The sequence below is a fragment of the Salvelinus alpinus genome, chromosome 2 (assembly GCF_045679555.1).
Source record: "Salvelinus alpinus chromosome 2, SLU_Salpinus.1, whole genome shotgun sequence".
Classification (NCBI taxonomy): Eukaryota; Metazoa; Chordata; class Actinopteri; order Salmoniformes; family Salmonidae; genus Salvelinus; species Salvelinus alpinus.
The window spans coordinates 110,106,816-110,128,274 of NC_092087.1; the positions used below are offsets into that span (position 1 = coordinate 110,106,816).

Genomic DNA, 21,459 nt, shown 5'->3' on the forward strand with positions numbered 1-21,459 from the left:
TCATCACAGAGTGGCTGTAGTGCTTTGCAGGCTGGGTAAATCCATTTGAATTCAATACATTTTTGACAGCATCCCCTTTGATTTAAAAAAATCTTTCCTTACATGTTTGACTATGGAAGAAGTGGTAAGAAAGTGACTTCATGTAACTGAATGTAAAAACATTCATGAGATATACAGTACCAGTCAAAAGGTTGGACACACCTACTCATTCAAGGGTTATAATTATTTGTTTTACCATTTTATCTACATTGTAGAATAATAGTGAAGAAATCAAAACTATGAAATAAATCAAATCAAATTTTATTTGTCACATACACATGGTTAGCAGATGTTAATGCGAGTGTAGCGAAATGCTTGTGCTTCTAGTTCCGACAATGCAGTAATAACCAACAAGTAATCTAATCTAACAATTCCACAACTACTACCTTATACACACAAGTGTAAAGGGATAAAGAATATGTACATAAAGATATATGAATGAGTGATGGTACAGAACGGCATAGGCAAGATGCAGTAACTGGTATAGAGTACAGTATATACGTATGAGATGAGTAATGTAGGGTATGTAAACATAAAGTGGCATAGTTTAAAGTGGCTAGTGATACATGTTTACATAAAGATGGCAAGATGCAGTAGATGATATAGAGTACAGTATATACATATACATATGAGATGAGTAATGTAGGGTATATAAACATTATATTAAGTGGCATTTTTTAAAGTGGCTAGTGGTACATTTTTACATAATTTACATCAATTCCCATTATTAAAGTGGCTGGAGTTGAGTCAGTATGTTGGCAGCGGCCACTAAATGTTAGCGGTGGCTGTTTAACAGTCTGATGGCCTTGAGATAGAAGCTGTTTTTCAGTCTCTCGGTCCCTGCTTTGATGCACCTGTACTGACCTCGCCTTCTGGATGATAGGGGGTCAACAGGCAGTGGCTTGGGTGGTTGTTGTCCTTGATGATCTTTATGGCCTTCCTGTGACATCGGGTGGTGTAGGTGTCCTGGAGGGCAGGTAGTTTGCCCCCGGTGATGCGTTGTGCAGACCTCACTACCATCTGGAGAGCCTTACGGTTGTGGGCGGAGCAGTTGCCGTACCAGGCGGTGATACAGCCCGACAGGATGCTCTTGATTGTGCATCTGTAGAAGTTTGTGAGTGTTTTTGGTGACAAGGCGAATTTCTTCAGCCTCCTGAGGTTGAAGAGGCGCTGCTGCGCCTTCTTCACAACGCTGTCTGTGTGGGTGGACCAATTCAGTTTGTCCGTGATGTGTACACAGAGGGACTTAAAACTTTCCACCTTCTCCACTACTGTCCCGTCGATGTGGATAGGGGGGTGCTCCCTCTGCTGTTTCCTGAAGTCCACAATCATCTCCTTTGTTTTGTTGACGTTGAGTGTGAGGTTATTTCTGACACCACACTCCGAGGGCCCTCACCTCCTCCCTGTAGGCCGTCTCGTCGTTGTTGGTAATCAAGCCTACCACTGTAGTGTCATCCGCAAACTTGATGATTGAGTTGGAGGCGTGCATGGCCACGCAGTCGTGGGTGAACAGGGAGTACAGAAGAGGGCTCAGAACGCACCCTTGTGGGGCCCCAATGTTGAGGATCAGCGGGGTGGAGATGTTGTTTCCTACCCTCACCATCTGGGGGCGGCCCGTCAGGAAGTCCAGGACCCAGTTGCACAGGACGGGGTCGAGACCCAGGGTCTCAAGCTTGATGACGAGTTTGGAGGGTACTATGGTGTTAAATGCTGAGCTGTAGTCGTTGAACAGCATTCTCACATAGGTATTCCTCTTGTCCAGATGGGTTAGGGCAGTGTGCAGTGTGGTTGCGATTGCGTCGTCTGTGGACCTATTGGGTCGTTAAGCAAATTGGAGTGGGTCTAGGGTGTCAGGTAGGGTGGAGGTGATATGGTCCTTGACTAGTCTCTCAAAGCACTTCATGATGACGGAAGTGAGTGCTACAGGGCGGTAGTCGTTTAGCTCAGTTACCTTAGCTTTCTTGGGAACAGGAACAATGGTGGCCCTCTTGAAGCATGTGGGAACAGCAGACTGGGATAAGGATCGATTGAATATGTCCGTAAACACACCAGCCAGCTGGTCTGCGCATGCTCTGAGGTCGCGGCTGGGAATGCCGTCTGGGCCTGCAGCCTTGCGAGGGTTAACACGTTTAAATGTTTTACTCACCTCGGCTGCAGTGAAGGAGAGCCCGCAGGTTTTGGTAGCGGGCCGTGTCAGTGGCACTGTATTGTCCTCAAAGCGAGCAAAAAAGTTATTTAGCCTGTCTGGGAGCAAGACATCCTGGTCCGTGACGGGGCTGGTTTTCTTTTTGTAATCCGTGATTGACTGTAGACCCTGCCACATACCTCTTGTGTGTCTGAGCTGTTGAATTGCGACTCTACTTTGTCTCTGTACTGAGACTTAGCTTGTTTGATTGCCTTGCGGAGAGAATAGCTACACTGTTTGTATTCGGTCATGTTTCCGGTCACCTTGCCCTGGTTAAAAGCAGTGGTTTGCGCTTTCAGTTTCACGCGAATGCTGCCGTCAATCCACGGTTTCTGGTTTGGGAATGTTTTAATCGTTGCTGTGGGTACGACATCGTCAATGCACTTTATAATGAACTCGCTCACCGAATCAGCGTATTCGTCAATATTGTTGTTGGACGCAATGCGGAACATATTCCAATCCGCGTGATCGAAGCAGTCTTGAAGCGTGGAATCAGATTGGTCGGACCAGCGTTGAACAGACCTGAGCGAGGGAGCTTGTTGTTTTAGTTTCAGTTTGTAGGCTGGAAGCAACAAAATGGAGTCGTGGTCAGCTTTTCCGGAAGGAGGGCGGGGGAGGGCCTTATATGCGTCGCGGAAGTTAGTATAACAATGATCCAAGGTTTTACCAGCCCTGGTAGCACAATCGATATGCTGATAGAATTTAGGGAGTTTTGTTTTCAGATTAGCCTTGTTAAAATCCCCAGCTACGATGAATGCAGCCTCAGGGTGTGTGGTTTTCAGTTTACAAAGAGTCAGATAAAGTTCGTTCAGGGCCATCGATGTGTCTGCTTGGGGGGGAATATATACGGCTGTGATTATAATCGAAGAGAATTCCCTTGGTAGATAATGCGGTCGACATTTGATTGTGAGGAATTCTAGATCAGGTGAACAGAATGACTTGAGTTCCTGTATGTTGTTATGATCACACCACATCTCGTTAATCATAAGGCATACACTCCCGGCCCTCTTCTTACCAGAAAGATGTATGTTTCTGTCGGCGCGATGCGTGAAGAAACCAGCTGGCTGCACCGACTCCGTTAGCGCCTCTTGAGTGAGCCATGTTTCCGTGAAGCAGAGAACGTTCCAATCTCTGATGTCTCTCTGGAATGTTACCCTTGCTCGGATTTCATCAACCTTATTGTCAAGACACTGGACATTGGCGAGTAGTATGCTAGGGAGTGGAGCGCGATGTGCCCGTCTCCGAAGCCTGACCAAGAGACCGCTACGTTTGCCCCTTTTACGGCGTCGCATAGGGTCGCCGGCTGGGATCAGATCCATTGTATTGGGTGGAAGGCAAAACACTGGATCCGTTTCGGGAAAGTCATATTCCTGGTTGTAACGATGGTGAGTTGACGTTGCTCTTATATTCAGTAGTTCCTCCCGACTGTATGTAATGAAACCTAAGATTACCTGGGGTACCAATGTAAGGAATAACACATAAAAAAACAAAATATATATTTTTATTTTGCATATTTTCCAAGGAACGTGAAGCGAGGCGGCCATCTAGGTCGGCGCCGGAAGTAGTTTTAATGGAATCATGTAGTAACCCCCAAAAAAGTGGTAAACAATTCGATTTTTCAAAGTAGCCACCCTTTGCCTTGATGACAGCTTTGCACACTCTTGGCATTCTCTCAACCAGCTTCACCTGGAATGCTTTTCCAACAGTCTTGAAGGAGTTCCCACATATGCTGAGCACTTTTTGGCTGCTTTCCTTCACTCTGTGGTCCAACTCATCCCAAACCATCTCAATTGGGTTGAGGTCAGGTGATTGTGAAGGCCAGGTCATCTGATGCAGCACTCCATCACTCTCCTTTTTGGTCAAATAACCCTTACACAGCCTGGAGGTGTGTTGGTTTATAGTCCTGTTGAAAAACAAATGATAGTCCCACTAAGCGCAAACCAGATGGGATGGCGTATCGCTTCAGAATGCTGTGGTAGCCAGACAGGTGTGTGCCTTTCCAAATCATGTCCAATCAATTGAAATTACCACAGGTGGACTCCAATCAAGCTGTAGAAACATCTCAACAATGATCAATGGAAACAGGATGCACCTGAGGTCAATTTCAAGTCTCATAGCAAAGGGTCTGAATACTTATGTAAATAAGGTATTTCTGTTTTTTATTTTTAATAAATGTTTTAAAAAATCTCCAAACCTATTTTATCTTTGTCATTACGGGGTATTGTGTGTAGACAGATGAGGATTTTTATTTATTTAATCCATTGTAGAATAAGGCTGTAACGTAACAAAATGTGGAAAGACTTAAGTGACAAAAAAGGGGGTTAAAGACTTAAAGACATGTAAAAATATAGATATAATTTTTTACATCTCTTAGATATCAGACAGACACTTCAGAACAAACTTCCTTTAGATGTTCTGGGGGAAACAATGTTACTATGGTTACTGTTGTTCCATGTTGTGAATGTTATCCAATGTGTTACTATGGTTACTGTTGTTCCATGTTGTGAATGTTATCCAATGTGTTACTATGGTTACTGTTGTTCCATGTTGTGAATGTTATCCAATGTTTTACTATGGTTACTGTTGTTCCATGTTGGGAATGTTATCCAATGTGTTACTATGGTTACTGTTGTTCCATGATGTGAATGTTATCCAATGTGTTACTATGGTTACTGTTGTTCCATGTTGTGAATGTTATCCAATGTGTTACTATGGTTACTGTTGTTCCATGATGTGAATGTTATCCAATGTGTTACTATGGTTACTGTTGTTCCATGTTGTGAATGTTATCCAATGCGTTACTATGGTTACTGTTTTTCCATGTTGTGAATGTTATCCAATGTGTTACCATGGGTTACAGCAGTATGGACTAATGTTTTTTGTTGATACTAACATGGGTCTTACAGTTCAAAATCAAATAGCAAAATTATCCTTGGTATAACCTTCTTTAAACAGTACAATACAGGGGAAGCCCTTCATGTTGTTTAAACCTTAAAACAATTCCATATAGCTTAGAAGAACCTCCCCCTCAGACAGGGCTTAGACTGTAATGGGTTAAAACTATCTGAGACTTACATTACTCTGAGACTAGTTATCCTGGGATCTAACATTACTCTGAGACTAGTTATCCTGGGATCTTACATTACTCTGAGACTAGTTATCCTGGGATCTTACATTACTCTGAGACTAGTTATCCTGGGATCTTACATTACTAAGACTAGTTATCCTGGGGAATAGTTTTAATACATTAGCAAAAAATCTAAACCTGTTTTTGCTTTGGCATTATGGGGTATTGTGATAGCATTATGGGGTATTGTAATAGCATTATGGGGTATTGTGATGGAATTATGGGATATTGTAATGGCATTATGGGGTATTGTAATAGCATTATGGGGTATTGTGATGGCATTATGGGGTATTGTGATGGCATTATGGGGTATTGTGATGGCATTATGGGGTATTGTGATAGCATTATGGGGTATTGTAATAGCATTATGGGGTATTGTAATAGCATTATGGGGTATTGTGATAGCATTATGGGGTATTGTGATAGCATTATGGGGTATTGTGATAGCATTATGGGGTATTGTGATGGAATTATGGGGTATTGTAATGGCATTATGGGGTATTGTAATAGCATTATGGGGTATTGTAATAGCATTATGGGGTATTGTGATAGCATTATGGGGTATTGTGATAGCATTATGGGGTATTGTGATAGCATTATGGGGTATTGTGATAGCATTATGGGGTATTGTAATAGCATTATGGGGTATTGTGATAGCATTATGGGGTATTGTAATAGCATTATGGGGTATTGTGATAGCATTATGGGGTATTGTAATAGCATTATGGGGTATTGTGATAGCATTATGGGGTATTGTGATAGCATTATGGGGAATTGTGATAGCATTATGGGGTATTGTGATAGCATTATGGGGTATTGTGATAGCATTGTGGGGTATTGTAATAGCATTATGGGGTATTGTGATGGAATTATGGGATATTGTAATGGCATTATGGGGTATTGTAATAGCATTATGGGGTATTGTGATGGCATTATGGGGTATTGTGATGGCATTATGGGGTATTGTGATGGCATTATGGGGTATTGTGATGGCATTATGGGGTATTGTGATGGCATTATGGGGTATTGTGATAGCATTATGGGGTATTGTAATAGCATTATGGGGTATTGTGATAGCATTATGGGGTATTGTAATAGCATTATGGGGTATTGTGATAGCATTATGGGGTATTGTAATAGCATTATGGGGTATTGTGATAGCATTATGGGGTATTGTGATAGCATTATGGGGTATTGTGATAGCATTATGGGGTATTGTGATAGCATTATGGGGTATTGTGATAGCATTATGGGGTATTGTGATAGCATTATGGGGTATTGTAATAGCATTATGGGGTATTGTGATGGAATTATGGGATATTGTAATGGCATTATGGGGTATTGTGATGGAATTATGGGATATTGTAATGGCATTATGGGGTATTGTAATAGCATTATGGGGTATTGTAATAGCATTATGGGGTATTGTGATGGAATTATGGGATATTGTGATGGAATTATGGGATATTGTGATAGCATTATGGGGTATTGTAATGGCATTATGGGGTATTGTAATGGCATTATGGGGTCTTGTAATAGCATTATGGGGTATTGTGATGGAATTATGGGATATTGTAATGGCATTATGGGGTATTGTAATGGCATTATGGGGTATTGTGATAGCATTATGGGGTATTGTGATAGCATTATGGGGTATTGTGATAGCATTATGGGGTATTGTGATAGCATTATGGGGTATTGTGATAGCATTATGGGGTATTGTGATAGCATTATGGGGTATTGTGATAGCATTATGGGGTATTGTGATAGCATTATGGGGTATTGTGATAGCATTATGGGGTATTGTGATAGCATTATGGGGTATTGTGATAGAATTATGGGGTATTGTGATAGCATTATGGGGTATTGTGATGGCATTATGGGGTATTGTGATGGCATTATGGGGTATTGTGATAGCATTATGGGGTATTGTGATAGCATTATGGGGTATTGTGATGGCATTATGGGGTATTGTGATGGCATTATGGGGTATTGTGATAGCATTATGGGGTATTGTGATAGCATTATGGGGTATTGTCATAGCATTATGGGGTATTGTCATAGCATTATGGGGTATTGTAATAGCATTCTGGGGTATTGTAATAGCATTCTGGGGTATTGTAATAGCATTATGGGGTATTGTGATAGCATTATGGGGTATTGTGATAGCATTATGGGGTATTGTAATAGCATTATGGGGTATTGTAATAGCATTATGGGGTATTGTGATAGCATTATGGGGTATTGTTATAGCATTATGGGGTATTGTGATAGCATTATGGGGTATTGTGATAGCATTATGGGGTATTGTAATAGCATTATGGGGTATTGTGATGGAATTATGGGATATTGTAATGGCATTATGGGGTATTGTAATAGCATTATGGGGTATTGTGATAGCATTATGGGGTATTGTGATGGCATTATGGGGTATTGTAATAGCATTATGGGGTATTGTAATAGCATTATGGGGTATTGTAATAGCATTATGGGGTATTGTGATGGAATTATGGGATATTGTGATGGCATTATGGGGTATTGTGATGGAATTATGGGATATTGTAATGGCATTATGGGGTATTGTAATAGCATTATGGGGTATTGTAATAGCATTATGGGGTATTGTGATGGAATTATGGGATATTGTAATGGCATTATGGGGTATTGTGATAGCATTATGGGGTATTGTAATGGCATTATGGGTTATTGTAATAGCATTATGGGGTCTTGTAATAGCATTATGGGGTATTGTGATGGAATTATGGGGTATTGTGATGGCATTATGGGATATTGTAATGGCATTATGGGGTATTGTGATAGCATTATGGGGTATTGTGATAGCATTATGGGGTATTGTGATAGCATTATGGGGTATTGTGATAGCATTATGGGGTATTGTGATAGCATTATGGGGTATTGTGATAGCATTATGGGGTATTGTGATAGCATTATGGGGTATTGTGATAGCATTATGGGGTATTGTAATAGCATTATGGGGTATTGTAATAGCATTATGGGGTATTGTAATAGCATTATGGGGTATTGTAATAGCATTATGGGGTATTGTAATAGCATTATGGGGTATTGTGATGGAATTATGGGGTATTGTAATGGCATTATGGGGTATTGTAATAGCATTATGGGGTATTGTGATAGCATTATGGGGTATTGTGATAGCATTATGGGGTATTGTGATGGCATTATGGGGTATTGTAATAGCATTATGGGGTATTGTGATAGCATTATGGGGTATTGTGATAGCATTATGGGGTATTGTAATAGCATTATGGGGTATTGTGATAGCATTATGTGGTATTGTGATAGCATTATGGGGTATTGTGATAGCATTATGGGGTATTGTGATAGCATTATGGGGTATTGTGATAGCATTATGGGGTATTGTAATAGCATTATGGGGTATTGTAATAGCATTATGGGGTATTGTGATAGCATTCTGGGGTATTGTAATAGCATTATGGGGTATTGTGATGGCATTATGGGGTATTGTAATAGCATTATGGGGTATTGTGATAGCATTCTGGGGTATTGTAATAGCATTATGGGGTATTGTAATAGCATTATGGGGTATTGTGATAGCATTATGGGGTATTGTAATAGCATTATGGGGTATTGTGATGGCATTATGGGGTATTGTAATAGCATTCTGGGGTATTGTGATAGCATTCTGGGGTATTGTAATAGCATTATGGGGTATTGTAATAGCATTATGGGGTATTGTAATAGCATTATGGGGTATTGTGATAGCATTATGGGGTATTGTGATAGCATTATGGGGTATTGTGATAGCATTATGGGGTATTGTAATAGCATTATGGGGTATTGTGATGGAATTATGGGATATTGTAATGGCATTATGGGGTATTGTAATAGCATTATGGGGTATTGTAATAGCATTATGGGGTATTGTGATAGCATTATGGGGTATTGTGATAGCATTATGGGGTATTGTGATAGCATTATGGGGTATTGTGATAGCATTATGGGGTATTGTGATAGCATTCTGGGGTATTGTAATAGCATTCTGGGGTATTGTAATAGCATTCTGGGGTATTGTAATAGCATTCTGGGGTATTGTGATAGCATTATGGGGTATTGTGATAGCATTATGGGGTATTGTAATAGCATTATGGGGTATTGTAATAGCATTATGGGGTATTGTGATAGCATTATGGGGTATTGTTATAGCATTATGGGGTATTGTGATAGCATTATGGGGTATTGTGATAGCATTATGGGGTATTGTGATAGCATTATGGGGTATTGTAATAGCATTATGGGGTATTGTGATGGAATTATGGGATATTGTAATGGCATTATGGGGTATTGTAATAGCATTATGGGGTATTGTGATAGCATTATGGGGTATTGTGATAGCATTATGGGGTATTGTGATGGCATTATGGGGTATTGTAATAGCATTATGGGGTATTGTAATAGCATTATGGGGTATTGTAATAGCATTATGGGGTATTGTGATGGAATTATGGGATATTGTGATGGCATTATGGGGTATTGTGATGGAATTATGGGATATTGTAATGGCATTATGGGGTATTGTAATAGCATTATGGGGTATTGTAATAGCATTATGGGGTATTGTGATGGAATTATGGGATATTGTAATGGCATTATGGGGTATTGTGATAGCATTATGGGGTATTGTAATGGCATTATGGGTTATTGTAATAGCATTATGGGGTCTTGTAATAGCATTATGGGGTATTGTGATGGAATTATGGGGTATTGTGATGGCATTATGGGATATTGTAATGGCATTATGGGGTATTGTGATAGCATTATGGGGTATTGTGATAGCATTATGGGGTATTGTGATAGCATTATGGGGTATTGTGATAGCATTATGGGGTATTGTGATAGCATTATGGGGTATTGTGATAGCATTATGGGGTATTGTGATAGCATTATGGGGTATTGTAATAGCATTATGGGGTATTGTAATAGCATTATGGGGTATTGTAATAGCATTATGGGGTATTGTAATAGCATTATGGGGTATTGTAATAGCATTATGGGGTATTGTGATGGAATTATGGGGTATTGTAATGGCATTATGGGGTATTGTAATGGCATTATGGGGTATTGTGATAGCATTATGGGGTATTGTGATAGCATTATGGGGTATTGTGATTGCATTATGGGGTATTGTAATAGCATTATGGGGTATTGTAATAGCATTATGGGGTATTGTGATAGCATTATGGGGTATTGTGATAGCATTATGGGGTATTGTGATAGCATTATGGGGTATTGTAATAGCATTATGGGGTATTGTAATAGCATTATGTGGTATTGTGATAGCATTATGGGGTATTGTGATAGCATTATGGGGTATTGTGATAGCATTATGGGGTATTGTAATAGCATTATGGGGTATTGTAATAGCATTATGGGGTATTGTGATAGCATTCTGGGGTATTGTAATAGCATTATGGGGTATTGTGATGGCATTATGGGGTATTGTAATAGCATTATGGGGTATTGTGATAGCATTCTGGGGTATTGTAATAGCATTATGGGGTATTGTAATAGCATTATGGGGTATTGTGATAGCATTATGGGGTATTGTAATAGCATTATGGGGTATTGTGATGGCATTATGGGGTATTGTAATAGCATTCTGGGGTATTGTGATAGCATTCTGGGGTATTGTAATAGCATTATGGGGTATTGTAATAGCATTATGGGGTATTGTAATAGCATTATGGGGTATTGTGATAGCATTATGGGGTATTGTGATAGCATTATGGGGTATTGTGATAGCATTATGGGGTATTGTAATAGCATTATGGGGTATTGTGATGGAATTATGGGGTATTGTGATAGCATTATGGGGTATTGTAATAGCATTCTGGGGTATTGTGATAGCATTCTGGGGTATTGTAATAGCATTATGGGGTATTGTAATAGCATTATGGGGTATTGTGATAGCATTATGGGGTATTGTGATAGCATTATGGGGTATTGTGATAGCATTATGGGGTATTGTGATAGCATTATGGGGTATTGTAATAGCATTATGGGGTATTGTGATAGCATTATGGGGTATTGTAATAGCATTATGGGGTATTGTGATAGCATTATGGGGTATTGTAATAGCATTATGGGGTATTGTGATAGCATTATGGGGTATTGTGATAGCATTATGGGGAATTGTGATAGCATTATGGGGTATTGTGATAGCATTATGGGGTATTGTGATAGCATTGTGGGGTATTGTAATAGCATTATGGGGTATTGTGATGGAATTATGGGATATTGTAATGGCATTATGGGGTATTGTAATAGCATTATGGGGTATTGTGATGGCATTATGGGGTATTGTGATGGCATTATGGGGTATTGTGATAGCATTATGGGGTATTGTGATAGCATTATGGGGTATTGTGATAGCATTATGGGGTATTGTGATGGCATTATGGGGTATTGTGATAGCATTATGGGGTATTGTAATAGCATTATGGGGTATTGTGATAGCATTATGGGGTATTGTAATAGCATTATGGGGTATTGTGATAGCATTATGGGGTATTGTGATAGCATTATGGGGTATTGTGATAGCATTATGGGGTATTGTGATAGCATTATGGGGTATTGTGATAGCATTATGGGGTATTGTGATAGCATTATGGGGTATTGTAATAGCATTATGGGGTATTGTGATGGAATTATGGGATATTGTAATGGCATTATGGGGTATTGTGATGGAATTATGGGATATTGTAATGGCATTATGGGGTATTGTAATAGCATTATGGGGTATTGTAATAGCATTATGGGGTATTGTGATGGAATTATGGGATATTGTAATGGCATTATGGGGTATTGTGATAGCATTATGGGGTATTGTAATGGCATTATGGGGTCTTGTAATAGCATTATGGGGTATTGTGATGGAATTATGGGATATTGTAATGGCATTATGGGGTATTGTAATGGCATTATGGGGTATTGTGATAGCATTATGGGGTATTGTGATAGCATTATGGGGTATTGTGATAGCATTATGGGGTATTGTGATAGCATTATGGGGTATTGTGATAGCATTATGGGGTATTGTGATAGCATTATGGGGTATTGTGATAGCATTATGGGGTATTGTAATAGCATTATGGGGTATTGTGATGGCATTATGGGGTATTGTGATGGCATTATGGGGTATTGTGATGGCATTATGGGGTATTGTGATAGCATTATGGGGTATTGTGATGGCATTATGGGGTATTGTGATAGCATTATGGGGTATTGTGATAGCATTATGGGGTATTGTGATAGCATTATGGGGTATTGTAATAGCATTCTGGGGTATTGTAATAGCATTCTGGGGTATTGTAATAGCATTATGGGGTATTGTGATAGCATTATGGGGTATTGTGATAGCATTATGGGGTATTGTAATAGCATTATGGGGTATTGTAATAGCATTATGGGGTATTGTGATAGCATTATGGGGTATTGTTATAGCATTATGGGGTATTGTGATAGCATTATGGGGTATTGTGATAGCATTATGGGGTATTGTAATAGCATTATGGGGTATTGTGATGGAATTATGGGATATTGTAATGGCATTATGGGGTATTGTAATAGCATTATGGGGTATTGTAATAGCATTATGGGGTATTGTGATAGCATTATGGGGTATTGTGATGGCATTATGGGGTATTGTAATAGCATTATGGGGTATTGTAATAGCATTATGGGGTATTGTAATAGCATTATGGGGTATTGTGATGGAATTATGGGATATTGTGATGGCATTATGGGGTATTGTGATGGAATTATGGGATATTGTAATGGCATTATGGGGTATTGTAATAGCATTATGGGGTATTGTAATAGCATTATGGGGTATTGTGATGGAATTATGGGATATTGTAATGGCATTATGGGGTATTGTGATAGCATTATGGGGTATTGTAATGGCATTATGGGTTATTGTAATAGCATTATGGGGTCTTGTAATAGCATTATGGGGTATTGTGATGGAATTATGGGGTATTGTGATGGCATTATGGGATATTGTAATGGCATTATGGGGTATTGTAATAGCATTATGGGGTATTGTGATAGCATTATGGGGTATTGTGATAGCATTATGGGGTATTGTGATAGCATTATGGGGTATTGTGATAGCATTATGGGGTATTGTAATAGCATTATGGGGTATTGTAATAGCATTATGGGGTATTGTAATAGCATTATGGGGTATTGTAATAGCATTATGGGGTATTGTAATAGCATTATGGGGTATTGTGATGGAATTATGGGGTATTGTAATAGCATTATGGGGTATTGTGATAGCATTATGGGGTATTGTGATAGCATTATGGGGTATTGTGATGGCATTATGGGGTATTGTAATAGCATTATGGGGTTTTGTAATAGCATTATGGGGTATTGTGATAGCATTATGGGGTATTGTGATAGCATTATGGGGTATTGTAATAGCATTATGGGGTATTGTAATAGCATTATGTGGTATTGTGATAGCATTATGGGGTATTGTGATAGCATTATGGGGTATTGTGATAGCATTATGGGGTATTGTGATAGCATTATGGGGTATTGTAATAGCATTATGGGGTATTGTGATGGCATTATGGGGTATTGTAATAGCATTATGGGGTATTGTGATAGCATTCTGGGGTATTGTAATAGCATTATGGGGTATTGTAATAGCATTATGGGGTATTGTGATAGCATTATGGGGTATTGTAATAGCATTATGGGGTATTGTGATGGCATTATGGGGTATTGTAATGGCATTCTGGGGTATTGTGATAGCATTCTGGGGTATTGTAATAGCATTATGGGGTATTGTAATAGCATTATGGGGTATTGTGATAGCATTATGGGGTATTGTAATAGCATTATGGGGTATTGTGATAGCATTATGGGGTATTGTAATAGCATTATGGGGTATTGTAATAGCATTATGGGGTATTGTGATAGCATTATGGGGTATTGTAATAGCATTATGGGGTATTGTAATAGCATTATGGGGTATTGTGATAGCATTATGGGGTATTGTGATAGCATTATGGGGTATTGTGATAGCATTATGGGGTATTGTGATAGCATTATGGGGTATTGTGATGGCATTATGGGGTATTGTGATGGCATTATGGGGTATTGTGATGGCATTATGGGGTATTGTGATAGCATTATGGGGTATTGTGATAGCATTATGGGGTATTGTGATGGCATTATGGGGTATTGTGATAGCATTATGGGGTATTGTGATAGCATTATGGGGTATTGTGATAGCATTATGGGGTATTATAATAGCATTATGGGGTATTGTAATAGCATTATGGGGTATTGTGATAGCATTATGGGGTATTGTGTGTGTAGATTGATGAGGATTTACATGGCTCTTTATTCAGGATAGCAGCAATCCTGAATCCTTAAAAGACATTAAACACCCAAATCCACCAGATGTTGTGTATAAACATAATACCAGAGCAGCAGTTCTATATTAGCTCTCAGTCCAAATTATCTATATATAGAGAGAACGACGAGATGTGGATAGGAAGATATTATCATTATTATGGAAAATATTAATTTAAAATCCAGGAATTTAAAAACTTTAGCTTTCTAGGTCATACCTGTAGGCTACAGTAGGTTGTAACTCTCTAGGTCATGCCAGTAGGCTACAGTAGATTGTAACTCTCTAGGTCATGCCAGTAGGTTACAGTAGATTGTAACTCTCTAGGTCATGCCAGTAGGTTACAGTAGGTTGTATCTCTCTAGGTCATGCCAGTAGGTTACAGTAGGTTGTATCTCTCTAGGTCATGCCAGTAGGCTACAGTAGGTTGTATCCAAGTAGAAACAATTATCAACGCAATGTGGAAAGTGTCGAATTTGGTCAACAACAAAATGAATAGCTTATTTGCTACGTGAGGTTTACTTGATCCAACAGAAGTTTTGTAATGATTAAGTTGTTATGTGGACACGTGACATACCGACAACTTTGATAAAAACACTATAGGAGTTGTCTCCAGATCGCTATGCATATTCATGCTAGTAGCTTAGCATCTCTCTCCATTGAATACAGGCGGTTGACGTCAACCACCCTCATAGAATATAAACAATAGATTACAATAATAAGATGAATCCACCAATCCAAAGAAAGGATAGGCGGGAGCTAGACAACCCACAGTGCCGCTTTGTGGACAACGACTCCCCTTGTTAGGGCGGAGAGACATCTTGTCAGTATATCCATAATCTTTGGTGTAGCCAACCCAACTCTCAAATGGCACTATTGGGGGGCACGGTGTGTAGTAAAACATCACTACATGCCGTGCCCCCCAGTCTGCGGTCAGCAGATAGACCCTTCTCAAATATATATGATATGTCACTTTTTGGAAACGGAACAGAGAAAACAAGGGGTAGCTTGTTCTCTACGTCGTCTGATTCTAGACATATCAGTCATCATCCTGGGCCCTCCGTTGAAGAGGTATTGACGAGCCAACTCCAAATATCCAAAGTAAAAAACGAATTTAAGGCGGTACTTACTGGTGTTAATCAGATCTCCTATCTCCTCTTCATCTTCCAATGTGACAGTAATCTCCCCTTCCTTCTTCACTTCAAAAACGGCATCCTCCTCTTCTTTCACTGAAACGTCTATCTCTTCTTCTTTCACTGTAACAGCCTCACCCTCTACTTCTTGTTTTACTGTCACATCCTCTTCTTCCTTCTCCTCTTTCGCGACAATGTTTAGCCCCAGAGCTTCTTTCTCCGTCCAGCAGACCGCCTCTTCTTTAACGAGAGGGGAGATGTTTAGTGAGCTCATGTTCAGGGATGTTAGCTAGCTAGCTATCATTAGCGACTAGGCTAGTGCTAATTTAACCAGCCAGCTACTGTAGCTGACTAATACAAAATAACGTAATATTAAATAGGTTAACAACTAGATACGACCTAAGTGTGTCGAAAACACAGTAGCTAATATACACCGAAAGCGTGTAAATAGCTTGAATCTTTCGGCTATGTTGGCTAGCAAGCTACCGAGGTGGTTGACGAGCTGTTTATGAAGAACCGTCCACTAGATTATACGTCACGCTGGCAGCGTCGCCTGAAAGACGCACATCGCCGTCTGCTGACTGGAGGGGAAACGCAGTTGAGGATCATATTTTATTTTCAGACAAAGATTATTTTAAATGGATGTAATTAAATAATACCATTATATTGAGACATACAAAGACAGGAATGTGTTGATTGATTAGTACGAATAAAAAATGTTTACCACATATTTAAAGCAGTTTCATTAAGTTATATTACATCTAAATAATTAGCAAGCTACTGTAGGTCTATACTGCTCCTACATGGTGTAACAATACATCATATAGATGTATATAATGAACAGACTAGGTCCATACTGCTCCTACATTGTGTTACAATACATCATGTAGATGTATATAATGAACAGACTAGGTCTATACTGCTCCTACATGGTGTAACAATACATTATGTAGATGTATATAATGAACAGACTTGGTCTATACTGCTCCTACATGGTGTAACAATACATCATGTAGATGTATATAATGAACAGACTAGGTCTGTACTGCTCCTACACGGTGTAACAATACATCATGTAGATGTATATAATGAACAGACTAGGTCTATACTGCTCCTACATGGTGTAACAATACATCATATAGATGTATATAATGAACAGACTAGGTCTATACTGCTCCTACATGGTGTAACAATACATCATATAGATGTATATAATGAACAGACTAGGTCTATACTGCTCCTACATGGTGTAACAATACATCATGTAGATGTATATAATGAACCGACTAGGTCTATACTGCTCCTACATGGTGTAACAATACATCATGTAGATGTATATAGTGAACAGACTAGGTCTATACTGCTCCTACACGGTGTAACAATACGTCATGTAGATGTATATAATGAACAGACTAGGTCAAAATGCTCCTACACGGTGTAACAATACGTCATGTAGATGTATATAATGAACAGACTAGGTCTATACTGCTCCTACATGGTGTAACAATACATCATGTAGACGTACTCTACCGTTCAAAAGTTTAGGGTCACTTAGAAATGTCCTTGTTTTTGAAAGAAAATTACATTTTTCTGTTTTTGCTTTGTCATTATGGGGTATTGTGATGTCATTATGGAGTATTGTGATGTCATTATTGGGTAATGTGATGTCATTATGGGTTATTGCGATGTCATTATGGGGTATTGCGATGTCATTATTGGGTAATGTGATGTCATTTTGGGGTATTGTGATGTCATTATTGGGTAATGTGATGTCATTATGGGGTATTGCGATGTCATTATTGGGTAATGTGATGTCATTATGGGGTATTGTGATGTCATTATTGGGTAATGTGATGTCATTTTGGGGTATTGTGATGTCATTATTGGGTAATGTGATGTCTTATGGGGTATTGTGATGTCATTATTGGGTATTGTGTGTAGATTGATGAGGGGGAAAAAAAGATTTAATCAATTTTAGAATAAGGCTGTAATGTAAAAAAATTTAGAAAAAGTGAAGGGGTCTGAAAACTTCCGAATGCACTGTGTATATAGGGGCAATACTTTGTGACATCACTTCATGAAACAGGAGGTACAAATATATAACATAGGTTCACAATATCAACATTCAGTGAATCAAAATATATGACCAAGCTGGAAGTGTAAACGCCAGCCCAGCCACAATCCTAGAGGTTCACTGATGATCAACCTCCTCCTTCACATCTGACTCCTGATGATCAACCTCCTCCTTCACATCTGACTCCTGATGATCAACCTCCTCCTTCACATCTGAATCCTGATGATCAACCTCCTCCTTCACATCTGACTCCTGATGATCAACCTCCTCCTTCACATCTGACTCCTGATGATCAACCTCCTCCTTCACATCTGACTCCTGATGATCAACCTCCTCCTTCACATCTGACTCCTGATGATCAACCTCCTCCTTCACATCTGACTCCTGATGATCAACCTCCTCCTTCACATCTGACTCCTGATGATCAACCTCCTCCTTCACATCTGACTCCTGATGATCAACCTCCTCCTTCACGTCTGACTCCTGATGATCAACCTCCTCCTTCACATCTGACTCCTGATGATCAACCTCCTCCTTCACATCTGACTCCTGATGATCAACCTCCTCCTTCACATATGACTCCTGATGATCAACCTCCTCCTTCACATCTGACTCCAGTGATCAATCCAGAGCGTCTTCTTTTTGGGGGAATCCCGATGGACGACGTCATCCAATAGGACGTCATCACCACCACCGCCCACAAGTTAATTGTCATTCAGGTTATTAATGGGAAGAACATTAGCAATATGTCCTGTCTGGTAACTTGTCTCGTTCAAAGGATTTACATTGGCATGTGCACAGGGAGAAACCCCATTTCAAAAACTCAGTTGATCTTAAACTGCAGAAACACTTTTGGAAGTCTTTAACTGCATCAAAGTCTGTGGCCTGTGATGTTGGGACAAATGATAGTCCCTTATTATACAAGAGACAAAATTCACAAATTCTACAGCACAACGGCAGAGTCATGTCTTCAGTGTAAAACTAACAATGACTCAATAATCCTTCTGGGAATGTTATGATGTCATAAAGTTATGGGCGGAGTTAGAAAGTTGGCTCTCAGAAGTACAGTTATACAATGTAAAATTACTTTTAATCTGTCTGTCTGTATATTTAAAAACATGGCATTTGAGGGTGCAGTGAGATACCCCAGAGTTTGACGATACTTTTCTCATCAATCATCTTAAATATTATACTTGATTAAACCTGGAAATCAACCAATCCTCTGTTGTTAATTCAATAGAAAGGTACAATGCTTTATTATCTAAAAGTTTAAAGTGACGGAGAGAAATAAAATGGTGCTGATGCGGGCGCTGGCTGTGTTCCAGTGGGTCTGGGCAGGTGTGATGTAGTTAATGGAGATGGAGATGTGTTCTAGTGGGTCTGGGCAGGTGTGATGTAGTTAATGTAGACGGAGGTGTGTTCTAGTGGGTCTGGGCAGGTGTGATGTAGTTAATGGAGATGGAGTGGGTTCTAGTGGGTCTGGGCAGGTGTGATGTAGTTAATGTAGACGGAGGTGTGTTCTAGTGGGTCTGGGCAGGTGTGATGTAGTTAATGGAGACGGAGATGTGTTCTAGTGGGTCTGGGCAGGTGTGATGTAGTTAATGGAGATGGAGGTGTGTTCTAGTGGGTCTGGGTAGGTGTGATGTAGTTAATGGAGATGGAGGTGTGTTCTAGTGGGTCTGGACAGGTGTGATGTAGTTAATGGAGATGGAGGTGTGTTCTAGTGGGTCTGGGTAGGTGTGATGTAGTTAATGGAGATGGAGGTGTGTTCTAGTGGGTCTGGGCAGGTGTGATGTAGTTAATGGAGATGGAGGTGTGTTCTAGTGGGTCTGGGCAGGTGTGATGTAGTTAATGTTTCTATGATGTTGTTGTTTGTATGTGTATGTTTTGTATTGTTTATAAAATATAAAATAAAATATTAAATTAAATTAAAAATACAATTCCAACATTTCCAATACAAAGTTACACCTCACTGTTCTATTTTTGGAGTTATTACATTAAACCAATTAGAATTCAGAAGAATGCCAAAGTCAGGTGTGATGTAATATGGAGGACCAGCCTATTCCATATGATGTAAACTATAACAGAAATAACTTCATGTAGAACTTCAAATTAAACCAATCATTTGCGCTCATGACTTGAGTGATTAAAGTAAACCACAGTTTTGGAAATACATAACAACATCTAACCAAATATCAAAGAACGTTAGATATATACAGTTATCTTAGCCAGCCAGCTAACGTTAGCTATATACAGTTATCTTAGCCAGCCAGCTAACATTAGCGATATGCAGTTATCTTAGCCACCCAGCTAACATTAGCTATATGCAGTTATCTTAGCCAGCCAGCTAACGTTAGCTATATGCAGTTATCTTAGCCAGCCAGCTAACATTAGCTATATGCAGTTATCTTAGCCAGCCAGCTAACGTTAGCTATATGCAGTTATCTTAGCCAGCCAGCTAACATTAGCTATATGCAGTTATCTTAGCCAGCCAGCTAACATTAGCTATATGCAGTTATCTTAGCCAGCCAGCTAACATTAGCTATATGCAGTTATCTTAGCCAGCCAGCTAACGTTAGCTATATGCAGTTATCTTAGCCAGCCAGCTAACATTAGCTATATGCAGTTATCTTAGCCGGGCCAGCTAACATGAGCTATTTAGCCAACTAGCTATTAGCCTAACAAGCGTAGCCAGCCAGCACCGAGACCATTTAGAACCAAACTAACAAAACCTAAACGTGTTTGCAGATCAAAAGATCAGAGACAAACAGAATGATGGGAGAAAATTAACCTTCAGAAGTCATTGATCAATGCTGACTGTCGCCAGCAGTGTCGAACCAGCCCAATACCAAACCAATCAGGTGGTTGTTCGATTAAACGAATCTTCAGACGTCATTGATCACGTGCTGCTGATAAAGTGATACAGGCATCAGCACACTGCTTTGAAGTTTAATGCTTTCAAGGCCTCGTACCTCCGGTATCAAACATAACATCCCCATCGAAAAGTTGACAAAACAAAAAGGGTCTCATATTCACTACATCAGAATATACTGTCATCCATTTTACTATCAAAATATATAAAATTAGCCTGGAAAATGACTCAATGTCCCCCTCTGGTGGCGAAGAAGTATAATACATCTAAACTAACAAAACCGGGCTGATAAACTGGCTGGTGTTCATTAGTTTATAAAACATATACTTTATACATTTGTCATTAATGACCTGCATTGATGAGACACACAGTGTGGATGAATGATCAGTAGTCGACAGGGTAAAAATAGCACTCCTAAAGAAGATGCATTTTCCAGTTAGATACCAACTTGAAAGAGGGAACTTTAGCATAAAACCCACATGGAAAACTGAGATTTGGCAAATAACATATAAAGAGAGGCTTATTTGACACCAAACCAACAACAGTAGTTCCTAAAACATAAATTGCTAATGTATGATTTAAAACGTGGCTTTTAGGAT

General features: G+C 39.4%; 2 protein-coding genes across 3 annotated transcripts in view; both read right to left on the reverse strand.

The window, feature by feature from the left end:
* The window catches only part of LOC139548811 (zinc finger protein ZFP2-like), a 50,813-nt gene extending 34,319 nt beyond the window's left edge, over window positions 1-16,494 (reverse strand). Inside the window, exon 1 of one of the 2 annotated variants that reach the window (XM_071358669.1) lies at window positions 15,912-16,494. In XM_071358669.1, the coding sequence (XP_071214770.1) occupies window positions 15,912-16,188 (277 nt within the window). In that variant the 5' untranslated portion in view covers window positions 16,189-16,494. The remainder of the gene's footprint in view (window positions 1-15,911) is intronic. The other variant, XM_071358679.1, reaches the window with a different exon arrangement.
* The window catches only part of LOC139549643 (zinc finger protein 180-like), a 167,296-nt gene that overhangs the window by 97,909 nt on the left and 47,928 nt on the right, over window positions 1-21,459 (reverse strand). The gene's annotated exons all lie outside the window — the stretch shown is intronic.